Source organism: Pseudopipra pipra, chromosome 12, assembly GCF_036250125.1.
Source record: "Pseudopipra pipra isolate bDixPip1 chromosome 12, bDixPip1.hap1, whole genome shotgun sequence".
In the NCBI taxonomy this organism is placed as follows: domain Eukaryota; kingdom Metazoa; phylum Chordata; class Aves; order Passeriformes; family Pipridae; genus Pseudopipra; species Pseudopipra pipra.
In genome coordinates, this window is record NC_087560.1 from 8,329,614 (window position 1) to 8,356,411 (window position 26,798).

At 35.3% G+C, this 26,798-nt stretch overlaps 1 protein-coding gene across 5 annotated transcripts in view; it reads right to left on the reverse strand.

The window, feature by feature from the left end:
• The window catches only part of UNC13C (unc-13 homolog C), a 133,538-nt gene that overhangs the window by 55,708 nt on the left and 51,032 nt on the right, over positions 1-26,798 (reverse strand). For all 5 annotated transcript variants that reach the window (XM_064668743.1, XM_064668742.1, XM_064668746.1 and 2 more), the window contains 7 exons: positions 19,473-19,642; positions 17,899-18,014; positions 16,431-16,594; positions 8,288-8,438; positions 5,763-5,831; positions 4,926-5,015; positions 3,762-3,890 (listed from right to left, as the gene is read on the reverse strand). In XM_064668743.1, the coding sequence (XP_064524813.1) occupies positions 3,762-3,890; positions 4,926-5,015; positions 5,763-5,831; positions 8,288-8,438; positions 16,431-16,594; positions 17,899-18,014; positions 19,473-19,642 (889 nt within the window). The remainder of the gene's footprint in view (positions 1-3,761; positions 3,891-4,925; positions 5,016-5,762; positions 5,832-8,287; positions 8,439-16,430; positions 16,595-17,898; positions 18,015-19,472; positions 19,643-26,798) is intronic.

The following is a 26,798-nucleotide window of genomic DNA, read 5'->3' on the forward strand; positions in this document are numbered from 1 at the left end:
TGTTTTTTATATAAAGAGTGATGGAGTGAAAACTGAATGGAAACCAGCACAGTAGCCCTGATTAGCATGAGGCTACAGAGGGCTATTTTATATACCAGTCTTAGATGATGAAATATTAATTTTAACTGTACTTCTGTATTTTTAAACTGCTTAGTTAATATTACTTTATTTGGAAGATGTTAAGAATCCCCAGGGGATATACAATATGCATTATATATCAAACATACACATATATAGACATTTATATATCGCACACATCTATTTTTAGAATTTTATATAATTTTTATTTCTTTTTCTGTTTTTTTTGTATGTAAAATAATGAAAACCAGAAACTATTTGCAGACACTCAACATGCATTCACAGCCTGTGAGAAATTTCCCTGAGCAATGCTGTTGCACAGTAACTAACTCCTAAAGTGTTTTCTTATTTGAAACTGAATCCCTATTCATAGAATCATTACAGAATCATAGAATTGCTTGGGTTGGAAGGGACATCAAAGATCATCTTGTTCCACTCTCCTGTAAGTTAAGTCAGCAAGTTATCAAAGTGGTTCCAAAACTACTTTTTCAAGTCTTTTTTTTTTTCCACATAGGGAGACTAAACACTTCACTCAGATCAGTGTTAATTAAAAAGAGAGAATACTGCATCTGCTGCAAAAGGAACTAGGTAGTTCCTCATCAGAGGGCTTAGTCTCAAACAATGAGGACAGTAATATACATGTCAGTGAGACTGTCAGGCTGTCATGTTTTACTCTCTGTAGGACTCATTTGTATTTTGCCATCAGCTGTTCCTTGTATTCTGGTGTGGAACTGTATTATGATATTTTTGCATGCTGCTAACATTTGCTGTGCTTCACCCCAGGAAATATAGCTGTTCCCCAGGGTGATATTTTGCTGCAAGACATTAGCTTTATAACAGTGATTGTGTGTCTGACACAAAGGTAGAGGGTAATAAAAAGAGAGGCTGCCGAGCATATTTTGTAATTTACTTGTTGCGCTTCTTAGAGTGATAAATTCCCCAAAATCCCAGCTTGGGCACCCTCAAGGTCGTCGTTCATCGTTCTATTTTCACCCCAAAAATCAAACAATGACACACATCCAGACATTAAACATTTTCTAGAGCTACTGTGGCAGGCATCTCTGAGAGTTTGAGGTTGCAGAAAAAAGCAAAGGCAGGTGATGGTTGACATGAGTTACACAGAGATCTACACCCTGAGTGCCCCGTGGGCCTGGGCAGGACAGCAGCTGCCAGGTTTTCCCCTGAGTGAGAGCAGGTGCTGACCTGCATCTGAACCATTTCTTGTTGCTTTGGGGTTCATTGATTTCAGTTCTCAGCACTCACAGCTCAAACCTCAGCTGTGCAGCTAAAACATGAGCCTCCTGTGCTACACCTCCCCGGTGGGATGAACTGCCTTCCTGCCTCTGAGAGGAGGAGACCTGATCTGACAGGGAGGTAGGCAGAGATAGGAGAATGGGTAATAAAGAAGGCTTAAGGGTGGAATATGGTGTAGTTGGACTAAGGGGTTTGGACACAAAGCTAATGAAATGTTAATTAAAATATTGGTTACTGCTTCATTATTGTAACAGTGGTACCACAAGGCAGTCACCTGGATTCACTGGAAAACCTCCAGAGCTATAGGTTTGAACAAGCTGTATACTCAGCTGTTCCTAAGAGCAAATGTACATGTGGATATATTGATAGGAAACTATAAGAGGATAATGGTGAACACAGTTCCCTTGTACAACTCTAGAGTTGATGCAGAATTCACATAGTAATTTGAATTATTTTACTCATCTCTCTATTAAAGCTAGACTAATTATATTTCTCAGAATTGCCTCCCACCTGCTGTGAAACAAAGTTTTGTCTGGCATTAAGATTATATATGATTGTTGTTTGATTACTGCTAGCAATTAATTATTTTGAATGCAATCAATTTATTTGTATTTTAAATTTGGGGTTTCTTACAAATCTTCACTGAAGTTTCTTGCACTTCTTAATGATTGTAATTCTATAGACACCTGTCTGCTTAATGTTTCTATGTAAAACCACCCCTGCTGGAGATATTGTGAAAAAGAACACAAGAAACATAGAAATACAGTGAAATGCAGTTAATTCAGTTTTCCAACTGAGTGAATGCTTGTGGATTATTTATTTATTTATTTAATTTCAGGAGTTCATATCTTTAAGTAGATACCTTTATCCTATATTAAGGAGTTATCTTTAAGTAGAGGTGGGTGAGAGAAAAATAATGTAATGACATTGCCTATCCTGCTTCAAAAAGGAAATTGGGAGAGGACCATCACTTAAGTGTGTTTTACATTTGCTACCAAACAGAAGGACTATAATATCCCTGCATTTTAAAACCATCTTTTAAAATAGACAGGCTAAACTGTTTTATGAATTCAGAGAAAAAAGCAGTGAATTTTTTGACTACAGACAAGCTTTTGCAGGTGTTACAATGCTTTGCAGAAGTAAGACCACTTTTAGCTGTTAACTAAAATTGCTGTAATCTGCTGATGAACTGCAGACTTATGTAATACCCAGTGTAGCAGCACTTCATATTATATTTAACAGACAAGATCAAATTGCTGCAGAGTAAACATTAGCAAGAAAACAGAGCAGTTTATGATGTAAATAGATGTGATGCCTGAAGCTGCTCCTTCTACTACTTGATACTCCTACTCAGCTTACAATATAATCTTCTGTAGGATAAACACATCCACGAGCACTAAGGGTGTGGAGTGCTCATGGTGCTGGTGAGAAATTTGTATGTTCAAAGCTACAGATAAGTTTTCTCACATAGCAGGAATCCAACATTAGAAAATAATTTCTCCTTTCAGAAAAGTTGAAGAAATAGCATATACTACCTTTCCTGAAATATAGTAATTAATATTTTGGATTCAAATAAAATGTACTTTCAGATGAAATTTGATGTCTTATATCAATAGTATGAGTGTTCCTCACTACACTATATACTACACAGAAAATGTTCTTTTGTCAAACAAATAAACCTATTCAAGGATGGAATAGTCACTGTAATACCATTTTTTCAGTGTACCATCCAGAAAGAAAATTCAAGAAACAAGAGGCAATGTGATAAAGCAGTGATGCTCCTTTAAGTTCTTAATTTTAATGTTATAGAATGAACTCTGGCCATATAGTAGGAAAAAAATATGCAACATTCTCAAAGATTTTGAATCACATTTGGAATACAACAAATGCTATAATTATTTTGCATTGACAGTTCAGCCTGACAGACTAATATTAAGAATTGTTTTAGAATTATCCTCTGCTTTCTTAAAGTTGTTACTAAAGCTTGGATCCAAGCATCCATCATATATGTTAAAATATAAGGCTGGAAACACAGTATATAATTTTCAGCAAATTATAATATTTTTTTTTTCTAAAGCTGCTAAAGTAAAACATTAGATCTTCAAAAATTATTTTCCAGTTACAGATCTTAAATGAAAAGTAATCAATCTAATGTCATCTTCCCTAAAACCACTGGACAATTTTACAGTCATATCTGATGCGATGACTCAATTATAAGTTAACATGCTTGTTTTGAAACTCAGCTTGGTAAACATTTTTGAGTTCATAGCTGTCTGTGGGTGTATTTATGATATATTGCTCCTTCAACCATAAATAAAATGAAAACAACCTGAGAGCTCTGATATGAAGGAACACTGGAAGGCTTTCTATTCACTTAAGGTAAACTAACAATAATGAATGAGCAAGAAGTAAGTTCATATTGACCTTACCTGATCCACTAATTGGGAGTAGAGATCATAGCAATTGTCAAAAATGTATTTATAAGTTGAGTCCAGGCAGGCTCTTACACAGTCTTTCACCACAGTACTGGCTCGAGGTGGGCTCTGCAATTCCAGGACCTAATAAAATATTTGGTAAATGGTAGAATGTCAGAATTACATGGAACACAGCAAATCCAATCATTGAATATAGTTCTGTCACACAGGATGAAAAGCTTTGAAATATAATAAAATAAAAAAAATTAAAATTGTTTTGACTTAAGATGATCTTAGTTCAAAGATGCATTAAAACACATGCTTAAGTTAGGCAAGCAGATTGTATCACTAAGTTTTATTTGAATGAAATTACTCATATGTTGAAAGAGACCCCAGGGTTTACACCTTTACATCTTAGGGTTTGCATCCTGAAAGTTCTTTGATTATTTAGGAAATAATTAAACCATAAAATTACATGCTTTCCTCTGAATAAGAATATCAGCCAAATAGCACTTTAATTTTTAGAGCAAAGGGTTCAGCTTTTCCCTCCACTTTAGGATACATTAATTTCAACTTTAACTTAAGGGATTATTTTAATTCTCTTTATGTAGTGCCTAATGCAGTAAAATCACATACTATTACAACAACTGTTGTTTTGTGTTTCTGTTTTTTCATTCAGTAACATTAATAAGTATCATTCCATTCCAAAATATTTCAGTACGTGATCACTTAGATATCAACCTTTGGAGTTACTAAGGCAAATAGAGTTATCAGACCTATTTTGCTGTTTGACTTCTATGATGTTACTAAGAAAACATTATTCTATATGATACATGTTCCTAAGGAGTTTAACTGAGTTTGCTTTATGTGGTTTGATTTTAAACTCATTAAAAAGATGTTTGTTTTCTTGAGGAGATGTAACAACATAATTAAAAAAGGAAAATATAGTTGCTTATTTTTTTTAATAATGGCTTTTATCACATTGTGAATACAAAGTATGAATAAAATGATTTTCCTTCAATGATCATCAGTAACCTGAAAGATTTAAATTAAAATCAAAGAAGATTGATTGATCAAGAGTATTAACTAGAGTATGATTGTCCTGGAAAATAAATGGTAACAGCTTTTAATTTTTTTTTTTTTTTAATCTGGAGTCATTCTGCAAATAAAGGACAATACCTTCATCCGAAAAAAAGTAATGCTGGTAAGCAGGTCCACAGTTGATTTAAGATCCTGGAGTCTTTCAGAATTGCTGGCAGGAAAATTATCCTGGTGAATCAGGAAGAGAGGAAGAGTGCAAAATTTTGGTTACAGGTAAGATCCTTAAACAACTAGTTAAAAACCCTCTAGGAAAACTAAGATGCTGCTTGGAAGGATTAGAGGTGTTCCCATGTTACCTGAATTCTGCCTGTGAGGAAGTCAGTGACAAGTATCCCTTTGACATGACTAGGAACATTTTTTATGGTGTTATATTTCCAAAACATGAATGGAGTAAAAACGTACTACAAAAAGACTGGAAACTTGCTAATTTAAATAATTTATCAGTTTTCATGGCACATGCATCACTTGTGGGTATAAATACAGTAGTAATCTTAGTGAAGAAATAATATATATAATTTTTGCTATGATCTCTGGGTTAACAGACTGATGGGAAGTAGTGTTATTTCAATGGGTTCCTACTAACGCAACATGGGCCAAATAACCTCATGCTACGATATTATCTGGATAGCATTCCCAGATGAATTAACTTAATTATAGACTAATTTAATCAAAGTTGTTGAATCATACTCTTTCTTGAATGCCTGGCTCGTCCCTTCACCCATTCTTACCTTTTGGAAAAAAAATAGTAAGTTTTTCTTTTCTTTCTCCCCCCCCCCCCTTTTTTTTTCCCTTTACTTTTTTTTTTTTTTTTCAAATTGGAAAAATATTGTTGTTAAACTGCTTGAATTCTGTAAATTTTTGTTCCAAAGAATTTGGTGTCTCATGTCAGCTCTAGATAGAATACATTGTACATACCCTGTATTTGGATAAATCAATCCTCAGAGAATTGTGCAATTGATCCAGCAGTTTTATGAACTTTTCTCTCTGGAAAAAGAAAACAAGAACAGATTTTGCAGGTTCCTGTAACTGGTGGGGTTTCAGAAAGCTGCTATTCACTTTTAACTTATTGGAAAATCAGGGTTTTTTTCATTGTTTCATATATAAATGCTGGTTTGAAATATCTGTGTTTCAAGGCCAGGCAATGCATCTTTTTTCACTTGATTTTCCCTTTCTATCCTATATTGAGATTTACCTGGTATGCATTAAACTGCAGCTGTGCAATGCATTAGTGAGGTAACACAGACTATCTGATGCAGTATTTCCCTTTCTTTTATTTACCTTGTGATTGCTTACACTCTTGAAGAAAGCACTTCCCCCTCTCTTTAATGAGTGAGAAATTACGCTCATTTACAGCAGAATTTGGCATAAAAGTATGATTGAAAATTATACTTCAGAAACAGTGACTTTTGTAGGAATAAGCTAAGTAATACTAATACTGTGCTGTCATAGTTTTCTGTCTCAAATGTGGAGATTAACTTGTTATCATGACAGATGAAGGTGCAGTGAAAATATTTTGCTGTGAGATATCCAGCTGAGTAGTAATACTAACGAGAGTTTCTAAATACCATATTAGAACATATTCCCTAGTCTGCTGCACAAAAGTGTGCAGAAATCCTCGGCAGCCTATGTGAAAGCAGTAGACTTCTGGAAGTAGCAAGATCTGATACCTCTCAGGATGAACTGATTGTACCCACACCCTCCCCCAGATATGATCGGCAGTAATTTGAAAATAGTCTTTGTGCACTGTCTCTCATCAGTGGAGTACTAACCTACACCAAGAGCCACTAATTTTGGCACAGTTCCCTTAAGGGATCAATCAAAAGGGAACTTTTTGTCATGTTATAAATCTGTACTGAAACATTCAGTCAGCCAAATCATTCCCAGCTGTAGCCTGAGGACTTGAATTTGAGATGTTCTTTTTGATGAATGATATGCAACTATTCACTAACAAATGCCTTTTGACCCAAGAGAGAAAAATAATCTAATATTTTGCCCATAAGTCAATTGTCTGAAAAAAGAGCTCCAAATCTCTATTAGTGATGCTTACTACTATTTTTCCACCCATCTGTTGAACTATGAATTGGATTGGAATTGCGTCAAAGTTAAACTGGCATTAACATCAGAGAAAGGACTTAATCTCTGGGGATAAAAGTAGTTCTGATCATTAGAAAAATGGGAAAAAAAAGAATAAAAAATCCAGCAGAAACATTCTAAATTTCAAAAGTTGCATCAAACTCAAAGGTCTAATAGAGCTTGAACGTTGAAAGAGAAGCCTGGTTTCAACAACAGTATGGAGTCATTCCATAAAAACCCATCAATCTGCTCTAAAAGGAAAACCTGAGTAAGAACAAAGAAATATTGTACTGTCATGTTAATACAATAATTGAATCACAAATGTTCTAATATCGATTTTTGACCATAAAATGTTTTCCTTTAAAGTGAAGGAGCCAGGTTAATATTCCTCTTTCAAAGCAAGTCTCCAGCAGCAGGAGATAAGGTTCCAGTTCAAGAACAAGCTGTCTCCAAACTAAAGACCCAGCCCTGGGTAAATTTATATGTGGGCATTTCCACCAGACTGAACATTTAAAAGAAAAATCAATTGATACTGAGAGTAAATATTTCTCTAAAAAATTACTGTGTGGACTTGAAAATAATGACAACGGAATTCTTAAAGATTTTTTTTACTGGCTTATGACATGCCTTGAATTTCAAAATATATTGTCACTACTACTTTAGGAGTATTTAGAACTGTTGGACTATTTATGGCTGTAAGCAGTAGCATCAGATCCTGAGCATATTCAGAATTCAGTAATAATAACAGAAATCAATCTTTAGTGTGTTTACTACACAAAGTGAATTTAGGGACATAAGTTCTATCTCAAAGGTACGTGTTCAGGAAATACAAAATAATGTTTACTTTCATGTATTTGAGGCCCTGTATGATAAAAGTATGCAGGAATGCTATTCTTAATACACTGTTTGTTACAACCCAAAATTTGTTTTAGCATCCAGAGCAAATATTCTTTGCAAAACTAAAAATTTACATATTTTTCCAGGCAGGAATTGCATTTATTTACCGATGATAATCTGATAATTATGTTTCTGACTTCTGATGGGAAGACAAAAGCAAAACCAAAATTAAGTCTTTCCTGGTTTACTCACCCAAATGTACAATTTCATAATGTTGTCTTGAAAATCCTAAAATTCATAATGTCTCTACTATTCTAATTCTGAAGAAGAGTGCTAGTGCCTCTATCACTACTTGAAACAACTGTAATTTGTGTTAATAAATTTCAATTATGATTAATATTTTATTTCATGTCAATAAATGGTATTTTACGAAAACTGTTAAATCAAAAATACCTTTGATATCAGCCTTAAAAAAAAAAAAAAAAAAAAAGAGAAGACTAGAATTCTATTAAAAAAGAAAGTCCACTTACCCCAAAGTTAGTAGCAGCAAAGCGATCTGAGGCAGATACATTAGTTGCTGCTGTGGTATGAGCATAGAAAGCATTTATATTGGCCAACAATGTGCTCATAACTGCTGGAACACCAGGGCACATATATTTAGAAGATAGACAGGAAAAGTGCCTGCAATTCAAATAAACCAACAGTTATTAAAGGTGGCAAGGAATCTGTTCGTTTTCTCACCACAATTTCTTTTCAGCTCCAATGATGTAACTTTCAAGCTACCTCATGGAAAGTTGTGCAGATGTGTATGAGGAAAATCCAGACATGTTTGATATAATTGCTCCTTCCTTCACACTGATATTTGCAAATTGAACACATCAAATTCGCATTTGGTTCTTACCCTGTTAATCCTAAACAAAAACCCATGATTTAACTATCTTAATTACTACTAAGCAAAATGTTCATTACTAACAAAAACTTAAAACCAAAAATAAAAAACTTATCAACATAAAAAGCCACAGAAATCTACAGCATAAAAGGATTTAATTGTTGCCAACAAAAAGACTCAAGCATTTTTGTGTAGCTTTTATTTTAAACTACATTATTGATGAAAGCAACTTCTGGGTCCACCTTGATTTGATTTAGGCCATAACTGAAATTGTTCCACTTTGATTCAGGGCAGTAAAATTTAGGTAATCAGTCTGTTAAACCCAAAGCAGCCCAAATCAGAGTTGCAATGTAGCAGCAGCAGCACTGTTTACTTGTTTAACACAGCAGGAGATGCCGGATTGTAGCATACAAACTGTTTACAACACAAGAAAACATGAGAGATAAGATGGGTGAAAGATCTAACGCATGAGGAGAGTGAAAACATAAATTCCTGATGTCAAGATTTATAGTTAAGCAGGACTGGGAAGGAGATAAAGGGATAAAGAATAAATGTACATAGATAGGAAAGAGAATGAGGGGGATTAGGCAGAGAAGATGACAGTGAAAATGAGTGTACAGTCCTACAGAAAAGGATGAAGAAACTCCAGTCACTCTGGAGCTCTCTGTATGACTGAAGGTCCTGATTTGGCCACATGCTCCTCTTAGCTGGAGACTCTGGCTCCTCTCTCCTGTTTTTCCTCAGGAGCATAAGGCAGAGCAGTGTGCTGGGCCTGAACCACCTGGGCACTAGTGCCCTTCCAAGAAAAAAATTAACACAAGGTACGACTGAACTCCATCCTGCTGGACTTAGGCCAAGTACCCTTTACTGCTGTCACTGCCCATATCATCTTTCAAGACATCATTCAAGATTATTTTCATCTTGCGTTTGGATTCCTGTTCCTAAAGCTATAAAAAATGAGCTCTTCATACTTTCTTCCAAGCCTGCACACAAACTCACTCTACCTGCATTATTCTTTCTGATACCCGCTCATTGTCTCAGCAGTCCACTACATTGCTTCAATCTGCTATTGTGACTGACCCTATTAATTATATTCCTGCTTTCTGATGTTCCAGGACTGCAGAAACTTGCTTCTGCTGAAGAGACAACAGTATTTTGTTGTCAACAAGTCCCCCATGTCACTGACTCCGTATATTTGCAGATGCCTTAAGTGTATTTGTAGATGCCTTTTTCATAACCCTTGGGGGAAATCTGCAATTTTCCATCTACCAAAAAACTCTTGTTCTGTTAGTCTATAGATTTAAAAGGGAAATTAGAGGGAATGGAGTGAATCACAAGGCAGCATCTCATGAAGTATCTCTTGCTTCTGCTTTTCCAGTACTCCTGTCTCAGTTCACAGACTTTTACTACAGATGCCCATCTATAGATTCAGAAATGGGCGTAAAAGATGCCCTGGGCTGTCAGTCACTCACACCACTACAAACCAAGCACTCTGCAGCTCTTCCATTTAGTTGGCAAAGGAGACATCTCAACTGTAGTTTACTTCAGAAATCTGTGTCAGGTCACAGATGTGTTAAAAAAGAAAACTCTCAATCTCCCCAAGGGCCCAAGCTCAGGATTCAGGCTTCATTAATGCACTTGATATCCATTCCACACCTAGATATCAGAGGCAGATACCATAAAACTATTGACCAAACTGCTCTCCTCAAGCACTTTAGTGAACGAAACAGGCTACAGAACCTGGGAAAAGATTGAAAATAGAATCGGCTACTTGCAGTAAGGTAAATGTGATGCTGAACACATCCACCTCTCACGACAGTTGCATGATCTCTGTGGTCAACGCAGGACCAAAGTTTTCAAGTGCTCTAGACTGAAAGTGTGTTTTAATTACCAGTGAGTGCTCCAAACATGTGTGTGATCTATAAATGAAAGTATTTTTCTATTTATTTTTCCTAAAAAAAATAAAGCACAGGAGATGTATGTCAACTGATCCTGTAATTGAAAGGTAATTGGCAGGAAAACTTCTAAAATGGTAATTTTCTAACTCTTTAGCATTTTACTCAAGATAAATCCACTTATAATTTAAACCATAATTCCCAAGAAAAAAATCAAGTAATTAACTATGTATGTAAAAATACCTAAAGAAAATCCCAGCACGTATTCATGTTTTGCTACTTTATAGTATCATCCGAAATCTCTGACATATTAAAGAGAATCTAAGGCTACAGTCCTCATATGTGTGGTGTTTCTGTATTTGCAGCCTTTCTAGGCCAAGCCAGGTGGTCTTTCTCTACCATTAGACTCTCTTTAAAGTATTTTCAGGCTGGGTTTATGTATCACACAGTCTTGCCCCAATGTAGGGATATATATTGATACTTACAAGTTGTATCATGGTAGTGATGTTCAAAATGCTTTACAAGCATTTCTCAGCCCTCCTGTAAGGTTGATCTGTAAGTTTTGTCATCTCTGTTTTAGAAAACAGAGAAACTGCTCAAATCTACACACAAATCAATCACTTGGGCCAGAACCAGAACTCAGCATTCCCAGCTATGTGCTCATGGGATAATATTATCAAACCTTTCATTCACTGCCAGTACTTTCAAGAAGTACTTTTAAATGCCACTGTGTGAATCTGACAAAAACACAACACAGCTCCCTACCCCTTAGGAGAACCTGTCATTACATATCACATGTTTTCTGTCAAGTAGAAGAATAATAATTTCCTTTGTAATAAAATACAATAGTGATGTCAGGTGATTCTTACCACGAAAGATAACCTTCAAAGTTAATGGAAATCTCTCCTGATATATTAATCACATGAATTTTGAGAAATATAAGTACAAATGAATAGAATTATTTTTCAAAAAAAGACACCAAAATAATGAATATACACTTTTACCGGTGACCTTTAATTTCCAAAAATTTTCTAGTGGACCTAAAGGCCTTTAGAGTATGAGTAACCCCAATGTGGAGATAAGAAGGCACTAATAACCCCACTGGCCTTAGAGTCATACCTATAACATGGCAGAATGGTCTGCTGTGTGAGGAGGCAGGCAAAAGGGGCAGTCAGCAGCAGCTCTATATGAGAAGCCTTTGAGATTGTGCCATTTGCCTTCAGGGAACATGACAGACCACGGAAAAATAGTTCTGGTCAACATTTTAAGTTTGGCACGGCGTCTTCTGCAGGTTCTTCCAACCATTTCACACTGAGCTACCCATGACCTGTACTGAGCTCTTATATTTAAAATAGTCCCAAATTGCACCAATTTGTCGTGAGGAAAATTTAAACCTCTTAGTGTAATTTGTTTATGTCCTCGTTGTATCACTGCACCATTTCACCTGTGTTAGTGAAAATGATAATAAAGTATCAAGCGACAGGCTTTTGTTTCTCTCCTTTGTTTAATTAAAATCTCTCAAGCTCACAGAACCTATTAAATATATCACATGCAATATGGGTCATGACTCTGGGAGTGTTGATAACTCAGGTTATCAGCCACCTGCAAGCCACCTGGCTTTCTTCTGCTTGCTAACATATATAAACCAAAAGGAACCTCCTTCCTTGCTTTTGTAGATCTTTGAAAAGAGCAGCAAAAATAACATGAGTTATTAACAATTTCTAGTGTGTAGAAAATGTCACAGAAAACAGTGTTAAGTCTCACACATCTTAGAGTAATATTGCATTGTTTAAGCTAGAGCCAGATCTAAAACCAGGCCTGCTTGCTCCAACTTTCTTTTTATGCAATTTCTTGACTAACATGCAGTGCCTGTGATTCTTCCACTACTTCTGCTACTGTGAATTGGTGAAGAAAGAAGGCAAATTGATGTGCTGTACTCAGCAAGCAAATGCCATCAATAAAAAATTAGTTTAATGGGCGATTTGTGTGCTTTTTGCAATGTTGCCACAGTAATTGAAGACTAGCAGGAGAACAAGATGACATAGTTAATGTCCATTAACCTGCTGGAATGAGAGCTATGTCACTGATTGAGGAGCATTAGCTTCTACCTGTGGTGACTCTTGCCAGTAAGAAGCAAAGATCTTAGAACTTTTAATGCACTTGACTCCATTACACAGTAAATCCAGGTTGCTGATGTTATGTATAATTTCAGGGTCTAGTCAAACACTCTTTCAATACGTGCTCTGATTTTTGCCTCTTAAAGAGAAATAAATTACATTGAAAAAGGAATGAGAGGAAAAATGTTTGGGTTTTTTTGATGGTGGAGAGGAGGCTTAATATATGTAGGTAAATAAAGTTTCAGTATGATTCCTTCAAGACATTGAATTTACAGCATAAATTGCCATCAATCACCACAGTCATCAAAATAAAGGCCAACCAGATCACTGAGCTGGTTTTCTGCTGTCCCCTCCCGTTTTCTGTGGTAGCTCTTTTCTCTCCTATCTTCTCACACATATATGTTTCTACTTTTGGGAGTTACACATACTAGTCCTGTAGCTATCAGCATCTATCTGGCTGCTATTCATTTAAAAAAAAAATCTTTTCTGAGCCATATAAGAATGACTGTAATTGTCTTTCATTTCTTCTCCTAACACAGACTCCATGATGAGTGGAGGAACATAATAATCATAAAAAAGAAGGGTGGATTATGGAATCTGTCTGGTCAAGATTTCAAAGAACTGTAATTACTGCAACCAAAGCAGACTTTTTGGTGTATTTTGACTTTGGGTCAATGATTGTTTTTCTGCTCACATGAATTCCACATGTGGTGACTTATAAGCAGATTTCCTTGCTTAGGAACTGGGCAGTTGTAAGCTGTGTCTTGAGAGTAAGACACCCCTTCTAAGTGGGCATCTTCAGGGAAAAACTAACTGCATTTATTCTCACAGAAATGTGGATGCCTCTATCTCCAGCAACAGGTGCAATCAAGCTTGAATTCATTCTCTTATAAGTTTAATGAGAAAGGTCTCACTGGGGACAATGACTGAAAGCAGATAAGTAACCACCTATGTGATACCATTTGGGTTGGTATCCACATTCCAGTATGAGTATATTCAGTGTATTTGGAATATCAACAGCATATTTTTTAAGTGTTATTTCTTTGCTCTAAAGGAATAAATATAAATAAATATTGAGAGCCAGGAAAAAATCATCAGGGTTTACCAAGAGGATCACAATGACAAAGCCACCGGTATGAACCAGCAATGATAAACAAGTTGGGTTGTTTACTGCTGTACTGGAACAGGATGCCAAATTGTTCTAGACAGGGATACTTTAGGGAAGCTTAATAAGATTTTTGTTGTGTTCAGAAATACAGAATGGCATTTGTTTCTATTCCAGCATATGCCATCTACCCATACTTAAAAGGGTCAAGACTGACTATCATTAAGTGGCACTGAAGCCTTATACAGTAGCTGATTTTGAAACAAATCTGAATACTAAAAATTACACTCAGACAAAAAGAGCACCTCATTAACAACATCCTAAAACTCATGTGAGCCTGATAAAGAGCATGTGGATGCTCCTGGGGGTCTGGATCATGGAGTATTAAAGCACAGTCAGTTTTTCATTTACAAATGCAAACATTTTAATTTGCAATGTTATCCTGAGACATGCAGTAGAAGTACTGTGCAACTAGATTCTCGAGCAAAGAATGCTTACACAATATTCCTTTGGGCAAAGTGATTACATTCAAATTCCCTCTCTGATATATGGTAGAAAATTGCTTTTGTTTAGTAGGAGCTCTTCATTACCAAATGGAATCTGATAATTTTGTTTTCCAAATCAAGTAACTGTACATTTTCTTCCAGCCACTAAAATTGTTCCACAAGAAAAAGGTGATCTCATAAAAAGAAGTAAAACCAACAGATAATAGTCCAAAAGAAAATTCCTCATGACAGATCTATTTTTTTCACTACTCTTCTCCCCAAAGTCTGAATGCTCTGAGACATGTCTGCAGGTGAATCAGCAAAATGATATATATGAATATGTATTCTTCTCCAAGTATTATTGGAGATTATATTCATTACTGATTTTATTCTTAACTTACACAGGATGAGGCCTTCCCCTCAAATAGGGAGGGCTCATTATTAACAAGTAACATTTAAAAGGACGTGGGTATGGAGGCAGTGAAATCTTAGCTTTTATTTCCTGTGAGTACCAATACTAAATTAACTTTCTTATTATACCTGCCTTCAAATACTTCGCTTGCAGTCACCAACAGCAAGGAAATTTGGTGGAAAAGGTATAGAAGAAAGCAAGAACAAAAAGAGGACAAGGCAAAGTAGGTCATTTAACTTAAAATTTACTTCCTTTTCATGAATATCTCTGTGTTATGTTGTTTACCAAGATAAAAGTTAAGTACCTTCTTTATTAAAAGAAAAGCATCTTTATATGAAAACATAACCTGCTCATTTCTAACACTGGAAGTGAAAAAGTTCTTTAAATGCATCAGTTATATTGCTATTTTTGCAATGGTATTGAGATAACCAACTACTGGGCTATAGTTAAGAGGAAACACTAATCAAGATCAGTACTTTATTTCTTAATGCAAACCAGTAATAACAGCCCTCCCTTGGCATTAATAGCTCTTGAGAATTCATCTTTCATCAAACCTTGAATTCATTTTGATACACACAGCAGGAACAACACTATCATTAACATTTTGGTAAAAACACCATACCATTTTAAATCAAGTTATAAAACTATAATATTGTGCTAGTTAATAAGAGACTTGTTAAGTTAATAACTTAATCAAGATGTAAAAACATACATGGCTAAAGAGAAGTTAAACACGAAAACAAAAATATTCAGGAAACTCAATGCATGAATTTCTCCATATATAGTTAAGATATGTGATACCACACAGGAACTGTCAAGTTTAATAAATTATTCTGTGTAAGGTCCTTGAAGGAAAAGCAATAAAATGTATATATTACAAAGACATCCTCTGCCTTTCTATTAGCTGTACAGTACAATAATTCATAGAGAGCTACATAAAGTGAAAGACATGCTCATTGCAGTAGCAGATGGTGTCATTATATCCTGCAATAAAAAGAAAACTTCATACATTTATGTGCCTTCATACTTATTATATGACTTTTCAGGAGGCAAAGAGATGGTGAAAATGAGAGACACGTTCTGATTCAAAATTCCATAATATCAGCTTTCTGCAAGAAAAAAAATTCTCTATTTCTTCCTTAGAGAACTCATTTGGAGTCCTCTGCTTTCCTACAGCTCCAGTAGGTGCAGAGTGTAGTCCTTTTCACCAGAAAACTTTTTACTGGACAACTGAGAATACATGATGGGGCTCTCATGCCTCCAGGCCTCTAAGCTAAATGGTGCTGTGCTCTAAAGTGTTCAGGCAGCTGCTTAGAATGGACAATGTAGCAACGGGTTTCAATACTGTCAAAACCAGTTTGCATTTATTATTTACATATACTACGGAAGCTCACTACAGACATTGCTGCTGTTCTATGATGATTTCTGTACTCCTGGAAAAGAGCACAGAGCTTGTCAATCCCTGTTCTACCACCCCAGTCCCATCTGGAACACTGGAAGTCTTTCTGAGCCCTCCTATATATAAGTATCATAAGGATTAAGAAATGCATTAGCAGTAATACCAGTAACAGCTCATAAATGCTTATAATATATCTTAATTCCACTGCAGATGAGAAGCACTTCAACAAGAATCAAATGGATGAAAATTACAACAAAAATTTAAATCAGGAATGGAAGAGAAATGGAGAATGAAAGCATGAAGCCTTGGAACTCATCTATTCCCTCAGATTCTTGAGGGTAGAGCAGAAAAGCAGACCTGCTAATACTCACGTCATAGCTTGATAAATATATTCAATTCCATAGCGCATTGCAAATTCATCCACGATTTCTTGTGCAGCATCATCAAAGTACACCTTCCAGGCCTCATCGCCTTTCACCTCAGGGATTTTCACAACCCCGTTAGATTTAACTTCCGTCAAGTAATGGAACAGATTCTAAAGGTAAGAAACGTTTCAAACAGGGAATTTAGGCTTTTAAGTAGCATTCTGAAAATACATCCTATATATAGTCATTAATATATGAATTGCCAGGGATTTTTTATTGTTTATTTTTCTGAAGACTGGCACAAACTGCTCAGCAGGCTTGTGATGCAGAGCATTGCTCTGTCTCCTTGATATGAAGTCCTGACAGTCAAGTGGCACAGAAAGACTGCAACATAAAATAGTGCAGAAACTTATCTATTAATTGCCCTTGTTAATGAATGAAAATGTGATGTTGTAACACTTACTACATAGTGTTTCAACTTTAATTGGCTCTGTGAACAATAAATTTCAAATTCATTATTTGAGACCTGTAAGTTACAGGAAGGTAACAGAAATATGGCAGATGCCTCTCAAGCAGTGCAAGGGGTGCAATAAAATTTATGTTCAGTAACCTTGGGAGTAAAGCTAACTGAGCAGCCAATTTTATTTCCTATTTTCAATGGTGAAAAAAACCCTAAAACTTTGAAATACTTTCAGTTTTGCTAATTAGCCCATAACTGCCTCTGAAAGGATTATCTTAAAGCAATAGCAGGTCAAAATCTATCAGCACAAATGCCCTGTGAATATCCAGCTTTACAAATGGTGAACAAGGGGATTTCATGGATACACACCAGTGCTGAACTTTCAGCCATATATTAGCTATCAGCTTTCAGAAACTGATTGTATTTTCGGAACAGAATTTCTACGTGGTTCACTATTTGAGGGAAGGGGAACCAATTACAAGGAAAATCTTTCAAAAGACAGACTGCTTTGTCAGTGATGATTTTTTTTCCAATGTTGACAAAAGCAATCTAGATGACAAGAAAATGAAATTTTATATTGTCTGTGCTTCTCTTGCATTTTCTCACTGTCTCCAAGATATGAATTAATGTAGGAGGAAATAAATCCTTCAGAGTTAATAGCTCTATTTCTGTAATATACCAAAATGTTTGTATATTCTCTATGTCAGAAAGCATGTAAGGAGCATCAAAGTGCTAAATCCAAACACAGTACAGGGAGAGCTTATCTGGCTCTATCTCTTATTTTTCTAACACCTACTGGCAGGAATGATCTGTTGGTCTTACATTGTTCTGCCTTTGCTTCTGAGCCTGATACGCCATCAGCAATACAAAATGGGGAATCTAAAATAAACTTGTCCTGAGGTATGTCAGCAGTTATTTGTTACAGTGTTCTAATGTTCTGTAGCCTTTTTTCCTCATCCTTGCAACAGCAGAATAGTCATTTCTGTAGAGTATACTTTAACTTCTCCTACATACCTCATGTAGACAGGTGTATTGCACATGATAGGGAGCAACTTTCTCCTCTCCTTCTATTTCAACATTGATTTTCAGTCTAATGGCACCAGAGACAGCTGATTTATCTGTTCGCTTCTCTGAGGAGCAGAAAAATAATACATCAATTAACTACCAAGAACACATGTATGTCATATGAAAAGCTTTCATAAATCATTCTAGTTTAATGACTTTTTTAAAGTCAGAAAGTCCTGCTGTTGGAAAACAGGAATTTTTTAGTACCTCACACATGGTTCAGCCCATGAAATAGAATATCAAACTGTGAAATAATTAATCTTTCTTATTTTATCTGCCATATTCAAATCAGACTGCATTGCAATTTATTTATCACTCTTCCCTTTTCAAAGAAATTATTTTAATTTTCTATCTATTATCCGTACTAATTATTATTATTTTCCTTTATTTATGGAGACTTTAGCAAGAACCTGGACTACTGTGTTTGAGTGTGGTGGGTTGACCCTGGGGAGACACCAGATGCCCATCAAAGCCACTGGATCACTTCCCCTCCTCAGCTGAACAGGGGAAAAAAAACAGGATGAAAGCCTCATGGGTCAAGAGGACAGGGACAGCTCACTCACCAGTTACTTTCATGGGCAATACCAGACTCATTTTTTTATGCTATTATTAAACTGCTTCCTGTCAAATCATTTGTTTTAAAAATCCATTTCATAATAACTTACATCGGTTTAAGTCACTGAAATTTTTGAAGAAATAAAATTCAGAATTCATAATGACCCAATTATCTTACCTTTGAAAAATAACTCATTATAATTAGGAAAAAACGCAAGAGTTTATATTCATTGTCAATAAGAGATCAAATATCTATATATGATCTATATATGAAGTATATATATTGGGAAATGAAACACTAGACAATGTAAAAAGAGCTGTTGATTAGGAAATGAATTTCAGAAAACTATATCATGTAATTCAGCTGAAGTTTTTACAGAGCAGGCTAAATTAAATAAAATAAAAATGTTAATATCATATTTTTATGATCTAATATGGGAGATTAACTTTTAAAATTATTTTATGCTTCAGTTTAGATGGAGAAAATATATTCTGAGACACTATTCCATTAATTTATTTCTGGTTGAAAGACTGATAATTTTAAAGACCTGTCCAGACAAGAAAGTGCAGTCATTGAGGACAACAGAGAACAGTGGAAAACAGATGATTAAGCCCAGAATGGTAATAAATAATTCTTTAAAATATGTGATAAAATGAATGTGAAGAACAATAAAAATATTTGTAAATGTATTTCCCAAAGAATGCTACTGTTATGGGACTACTCTAAGATGTTCAGTTTTCTTACACAGTTTTAATTTTGCTTTAAATGAAATATTTTTCTTTAATATCATTGGGATTAGTCTGCTCTCTGTAATTGTCAGAAACCAAAAAAGGATGAAATTAACCTGCACTATTTAAGATTTTAAGAGCTGCATATTGGTATCAAAGCTATATTTTTTTAAAGTCACAAAATTACAAACACTGAGATTCCACCTCAATTTGTTTTAAGAAATCAGTAAAAATCATACCTAAATTATACCATACATCCATTTCTCCACTCAGTGTTCTTACTTCAATGATTGTTTGCCCCAGGAAGTCATCTGATTCTTTTTTGAAATGTTGTTTTACTCTAGACTTGATGTCATCATCTTCATCCCATACTCTCACTTTTATTCTATCTGTAGAATTATGGCATTCACTGGAAAAACAAAAATAAAATACAAAATGTGAGTAATACACAAGCTATATATCTCTGTACTGCTGTCTAATTAATTGACCTCGATTTTCATACACTTGCTTAATTGCATAAAGTGTCAGAATACAAACAACCTGCAACATCTAGTGGAATAAAAGGCCATCCCATATTGCCAGGGACAAAACTGGAATTGCTATATATATGAGAAAGTAAAGAGATTAACTTGATCGAATTATATACGCACAGAGATTTTATTTAGGAATGTCAAGAACTCCTCATTAAATTATTAATTAATTTAAAATGTGTACTTCTTGATGCTATTATTTAACAAGTATCCTAAGAAAGATACAGTTAGATCAGATTTATTTGTTTAGGAATGCTATATATTACACAGAGCAAACTACAAAATTAGTAGTCTAGAATAATACAAAAAGTGAAAAAAAAATTAAAGAACATTTTTACTGGGTGTCAGGAAGCTTTTGGAAAAAACTCAAGAAGTACCCACACACATCACTGCAAGACAAGAAGGTAAAAAGAAAAATCTAGGGAAATAAGTAGCTTCTTTCTTTAAAAGATATAGTAATTTTCTCCAAGACCTCCATTCCCTGGTAAGGAGGAGGAGTGGAGACAGGTTGCCATGTACTAAAAAATTTATTGCAAATTTAATTTGCTTACTAACCCCTCATGGATTGAGTGGATTTGAGAAACTACTGGATGTGTGAGGGAATGAGGAGGCTTCACTTGCAATCTGCAGAGTACCCAGTGGATAAAAATTTTTTCTCCCAGCTACACCCTGCATGTATTTGCACAGAAATGGAAAAGAAACTCTGTTGCTGCTTATTTCTGTAAGCCACAATGAGGACTATTCACAATTCATCAGTGCTGGCTTTTGGTGCCTTGATTGCAATATCTTAACGTTGACTGCAGCAGTCTGTGGTAGCGAAAACTTTTCTGCTGACATTTGATGACTAGTACAGACACCAGTTATAAGGTATGTCATACTCATGCATACTAGCTGTGTTTTTTAATATCCACTCAAGAATGCTGCAAAAATATTTTAAAAATTACATATCTTTAAATATAAAGCGTAGCAGCAAATTTTTATCTTCAGCGGGGTCTTAGTTTACACTAGATTAAGAGTTTTTACTTGAATTCTACTCAAGCACTATCACTGCTCAGTGATCTGTTTCAGTGTCTCCAGCATTAAAACAGTAATACTCTAACTTATCTTCCAACTGGCACCCCTCAGGGGTATTCTAAGAATTAATTAGTTGTGGTAATGGGCTTTGGAAGAATAAAGTGCTGTAAATGGTATTATTACTGTCAAGACCAATCAGACACTAAAAATGGCATGCACAGTTCTTACTCTGCTGCACTGTGACATCATTCAGTATCACAGAAATGCTTGTGTCTGCCTGTGTTCCAGATTTTAACTTTGCAGATATTTCTGGTAATTAAAACACACACTGTTCTGTGATTAGCAAAACTAATAAAGCCTAGTTTCCTTTTGTCTTATGACTGGCTTCCCTGACATCTAACAAACTGCAAATCACGTACTGAATCTTCCCCCATAGTTGGGATTTTTGTAAATTGCCCCTCCATGTGAACTCCCTGGTGTTTGTTATGGGGTGAGCTCATATTGAGGACACCATCAGGATCTCACCTCTCATCTCTCCCTGACCACCGATTTTCACAGAACGTGACAGGCAATCTGTGAAATTTCTCTGACTGACTACAGAATTCAAAAGCTATTGGCAAGGACATATAAAATATAGGAGGATAGAGATGGATAAAATAAACATCTTTGCCTTAAGAAATGAGACTAAACCCAGAAACCATTTAGTTTTCCTGAAATGTAGCTCTGAGTTATTGCTTAACATTGCTGGAGTCCTGAATTGCATTTAGGTGTGAACCCAACAGAAATATTAAGCAGAGGATTTCGACAGTGGCATAGGAAGATCCATCACTGGTGAGGTATTTATGTGACCCTCATCACCATATCTGTGATTCTAGTAGAAATCTTATTCCTGCTTTGCTTCTCAAGGAGATGCTGCATATAAGAGGTCATTAAGTGGTACTTCAGCACAAATACCATATTTTTATTCTCCTGAGACAGCAACGATTTCCCTCTGATGTATGCTTAGCTGATTAAGAAATATTTATTCAGGTGGTCAGGATGACTGCACTTTTCCCTGATATCCTCAGTTGTCTCTTCCACATCCTTTTCTCCTTTAACCCTAGGTCAGTGAGACATGGTGAGACCCATCACAACCATGTTCATCTTTGTGTCGAAACTTTAGCACTGAGTCAGCTCTGCTATGTTTGTAATGCTCCTGTGCAAGACCACAAAAACAGCATGGATTTGTGTTGCAAGAACTGAAGAGTGGATGAATAAATATTTCTACTGGCCTGTCCTGTGGCAGTGTGACTGCAGGGAGATTTACTATTAAAATCACAGAGCTGTCTCTGCATGACTGTACTTACCTGCCCAGACTCTTAGAAATAGCACTATTTAATGACATGCACATTCTGCCTTAGTCACTGGTAACATCTGTGCAGAAGCCCTGGGTGGGATTCCTACTTCTGCTTACTCTGTCCAGGAAAATCAGCCCAAGAAATTAAAGGCTAAGACAACATATGCTATTTTTAGTGTTCCTGTTCTTGCCATTCTGCTTTATATGCTCAGTGAAAGTGTTCACGGAGATGTGATAGAAGAAGGTGAGAAGTGAATTGTTCTTCAGCACACAGAAAATGAAGATACTGAAAGCTGGGAAAGTTGCAGTATATTTACAGATGCAAGACAGAAGAGACAGTTTTAATAATTTACCAACAATCTGGTGACACATTACTTCTGCATTGCCAGAATGCCACAAAGACACGAAATAATCGTCACAGAATTTCTGCTTATTCAAATGGCTAGAGTAATAAAATTGTAATAGTAAACTATCTCTACAACAGTATCTCAATGTAAATTTAATATTAGATGCACTGGCATGACCTGATTGTACATCTTCTCCAAGAGATCTTCACCCAGTGTTAAAATGACAACTAAGTGATATTATGCTACTTTCAGTAAGTTTAGGAAGCAATTCATTGTTATTATTATCCTCATGTTTATTATTACTGCCATTACTGCAAGCCAGAACCAGATCCACAGCATTGCTATGAGAAGTCTGTCCACTCTGTTCTTATGTGTTTAGAGGTAGTTCCATAGTCTGTCAAGAAATCTATTCCAGTACTTCATTAGCCCCACTATTGGCAAAATTTTCTAAAGTCTGATTTAAACCTCTCTAAATGGACTTTGTGCCTATTACTTCTTGTTCTACTATAACAGTAAGCATGGAAAAGAGATTATTCCTTTCCTCTTTGCAGGAGAAAGGATGTGTTTAAAGACATCCTTACCTCCACTACTTGTTTCTTCTCTAGTCTGGACAGTCCCAATTCTTTAGCAGTGTGGTCACGGGCCATGCTTTCTGATAAAGTAGAATGAGACTAATTATGTCTTTTCTTGCATTAGTTTATTCTGTCATAACAAAAAGAGAGTTGTATAGAATTAATCTGGATTGACAGCAGTTTGAGAAAAAGACTCAGACCAAACATGCTGTACTGTGAAACTGAAAAACACTATTGCTGAACAAACAAGCTATCATTTGAATTGGTTCCTAGAAGTGTTCTTCTCTTTTGATTTGGGCTGAGGCTGTGAGATCCAGTTATTTTAATTAATTAGTCTCTCAGAAACTTGGCTGCTTATTGAAGAATTCCTAAAATGGTAAGTCTAGTAAACTAATATGCAGGTTTTATCACTCAATTGGTTTTATGTAATATAATTGTCTGCTATATACTTTTCTTATGAGACAATCCTTAAGCTATTTCAACGATTCTCACAAAACTGTGTTTAGATATCAGTGGAACACCATTTAGATATCACTGGAACACCATTTAAACAGGTAACCAACCACGTTACCTTCACTTACAGTGAAGTTCATCCTTTTTACAAGTCAGTTCAGCTGATCAAGAATGTATAAAATGACTTATTATAGAAAGTGACTTTGGTGATGTCCTCTTGTATTTATTTCCTATACCTGGCTGCTTATACTAAATATTGCTTTAGATGAATGCATTAATAATTTATTTCAGAATAAATAAAATGTGTGTAATTCTAAGGAAGAACATCCACACCTGGATGCCTGAAATCAGTCTGCTCAAATGTTTTCATGCACTGAAGTTAGCAGTATATATACCAAATTAAGCTACTTATCAGAGCACATATGTGCAAAATAGAAAGAATAAATAATGTAAAATAATAATCCAGTTACTTGAAAGACTTCTGTATTCTACACTTGTATCTGAGATGTTAATAAATGGTCAGAGGAAATGTGGCACCTGCAAAGTCTGCAAGGCAATTAGAGATGTGTGCTTGCCAAACAGTGTCAGAGAAACCAGATTTCTATATCTCAGCAATCAACTGTTGAAAATGGTCAAGAAAAGAATGAGAGTAGAGTTTTATTATAGGATATAGATCCAAACGTTTCTACAAAGCTGAAAACTACACAGCCCGAATATATCTTCCTGTAACTAAAGCTGAAAATGCAGTCCCTTTTCCCATATCAGATACCACACTCAAGAAGGAAGAGAAGGTGACAAACAGCTCCTATCACTGATGTTTTAGTGAAAAAATAAGAACTGCTCTGTTATCTCATTTCTAATGATGCCAGTAGAAAGGACCAAAGCCCTTAACACCTATATTACATTCATTACACGACAATCTGCTGGTCAATTTGCTTTTCTACCCTGTGCACCAAAAAGCTCTAATGGTTTAGGAGTTGCCATGTTAAAATCTCTGCCAATATCCCATTTAGCAGAGGGTCACATTATAGTTTGTTAGAAACATTCACTCTCTGCTTACCATGAAATCATGTCAGGTTATGTGTAACTCTAAGAACTAGAACACTGCCCTCACTTTATCTGTTATGACAGAGCAAATGCACAGTGGGGAGCCAATGTTTTTTCCAGGTCCTTGTTTTGGAACAGATGGGGAGATTTAAATGCATATTTTGGTATTATGAGTAAATATAAGATTGTAAGATTTCGAGACACATTTTATTTCTGCAATTTTATCATTTAGGAGTTATAATGATGATTAATGTTAGATTTTAAATAGGACTGTCAAATATTACTAGTAGAGCCTAATTTAAATCATACTTTTTGAGTCAATGAAAAAATTATATTGATCTATTTTAGATTTAATCTTGGGGTTAAAAATTTATAGTTTATTTAATACACTTTAGAAATTCTCATATACTTTGAATTGAAATCCAATGCATTGAATAAGTCAGGAAGATTATTTTTGAAAGCACAAGTGTTATGAAAACGATTGAAAATACATTCAGTTCAAAGCAGTTACCCTGGAGGTTCATGCTATAGTAAAGTCTGAAGGGTTTTTATAAATGTTATTGCTAGAGCAGCAGATCATAGTAATACTTAGTGATGGGAAAAAAAACCCACAGAATTTTTTCAAGTTTCCAGGGATTTTATTGTAGCCCTGCTCACATCTTTGAGAAAATGCATTTAAAATATCCTAACAAATTTGCTGAATTGCTCATCTAACTTTTGACACTATGCAACTCATACAATTAAATGCAAGAAAATAATTAATCTCTTATCTTTGGTCACTCACGCTCATTCAATGAGGAATGACACTTCAACTATTACTGCAGTAGCACAAATAAGTCGAAAAGAAAACACCATCTGTATAGGGGAAGCCTGCAAAAAGTTTCTAAGTGTGTGTTTGCTCTGAATTATTTCTAATTATTTATTTCTAATAATAATCTGTTTGAATCTGTGAAAGGCATGAGCATATGTAGTTTAATACAGTTGGATCCCCTGATACCTTTTCCAGACAAACAGAAGTGGCACATTGGACCAAACCTCTTTTGAACTCACTACTGAAACAATAACCCCCTCAACAATAAGGGAGCAGATTCCAGTGAAAACCCGGGCAAGAGCTACATGAGAAGAAGGTAACTCCTCATGTTACGATATTGCACCTTCTGGAAGAAAACAGTGCTCTACTTTAAATGCCTGAACCTTAACAGAAATTGTTCCCACTTTTATGTAAATAGGAATAATGGCAACTCATGTTTTCTTTATAGGAGGAAAAAATATAAGAATAAACTAAACAATGTTATAGTCTGAAGACAATTATTTTAAATTGCTGTGAGTGGCAAGTTTGAAATTGCCAGTTGCACACAGGGACCAGCTGGAGCTTCTGAGTCTTAAATGTCTGCAGGATCCTGAGCTACTCTGTTGCTGCTTTAGAAATTCAGCATTGCTTCAAAAAATGACACATTGTTTTTATCATCACTGATACAGTGTTTCATCAAGTTGCAGCAAATTAAGACCCTGTTTTGAATATCACTATTAGACATAAACATATTAGACTTCTATAATGTAGTACTAAAAGGTTGGGCTATTAAAATGTGTCAACAGTTTGCATATACTCTCAATACAAATTCAAATAAAACTATTCTATTTAAAAAACATTTAAATTATAGATCCTTTATTATCATAATTTCTTATTTTCAGAATTTACCATCCTAGTGTTTTCACACAGCTTTCATAAAACACCTCTTAAACTTCACTTGATATTACTGTGGTAAGTGCTTTCAGAGTAGACTGGAACTTTTCTGAACAATTTAAAAAATCTGCCTAAATAAATGTTTCTTTTCCACTTAAAAATTTCCAAAGGAAATCTAGGGGTTTTATTAGCTTTTCAGAATCCTTGACTTAGTTTAATAATAGTAGTTAAGTGCACATCATATACTGTGGTACAGCATAATCAAGTTAAGAAAAGAATAAATACTCAAATACTTCTGCAACACGTAGAGGAATAGCACAGTAAATGGATATTACTGTCAAATCAGTCAAATTCTCAGTCAGGAATGCGTTGCATCCTCAGGCAATATTTTCAGGAAAGGAACAGTATAGTACCTGAGAATTAGATTTTCCTGTACTGTAACATGCCTTTCCAGGGGAAAAAAAAAATCTAGGGACTTTAGCAGAACTGGCATGAAATCCTATTCAAACCTTAGACAATGTATTACAAACTGAACATTTTTGCAGTCAGGGTTGAACTTCTGTGGTGTTCTGACCCCAAACT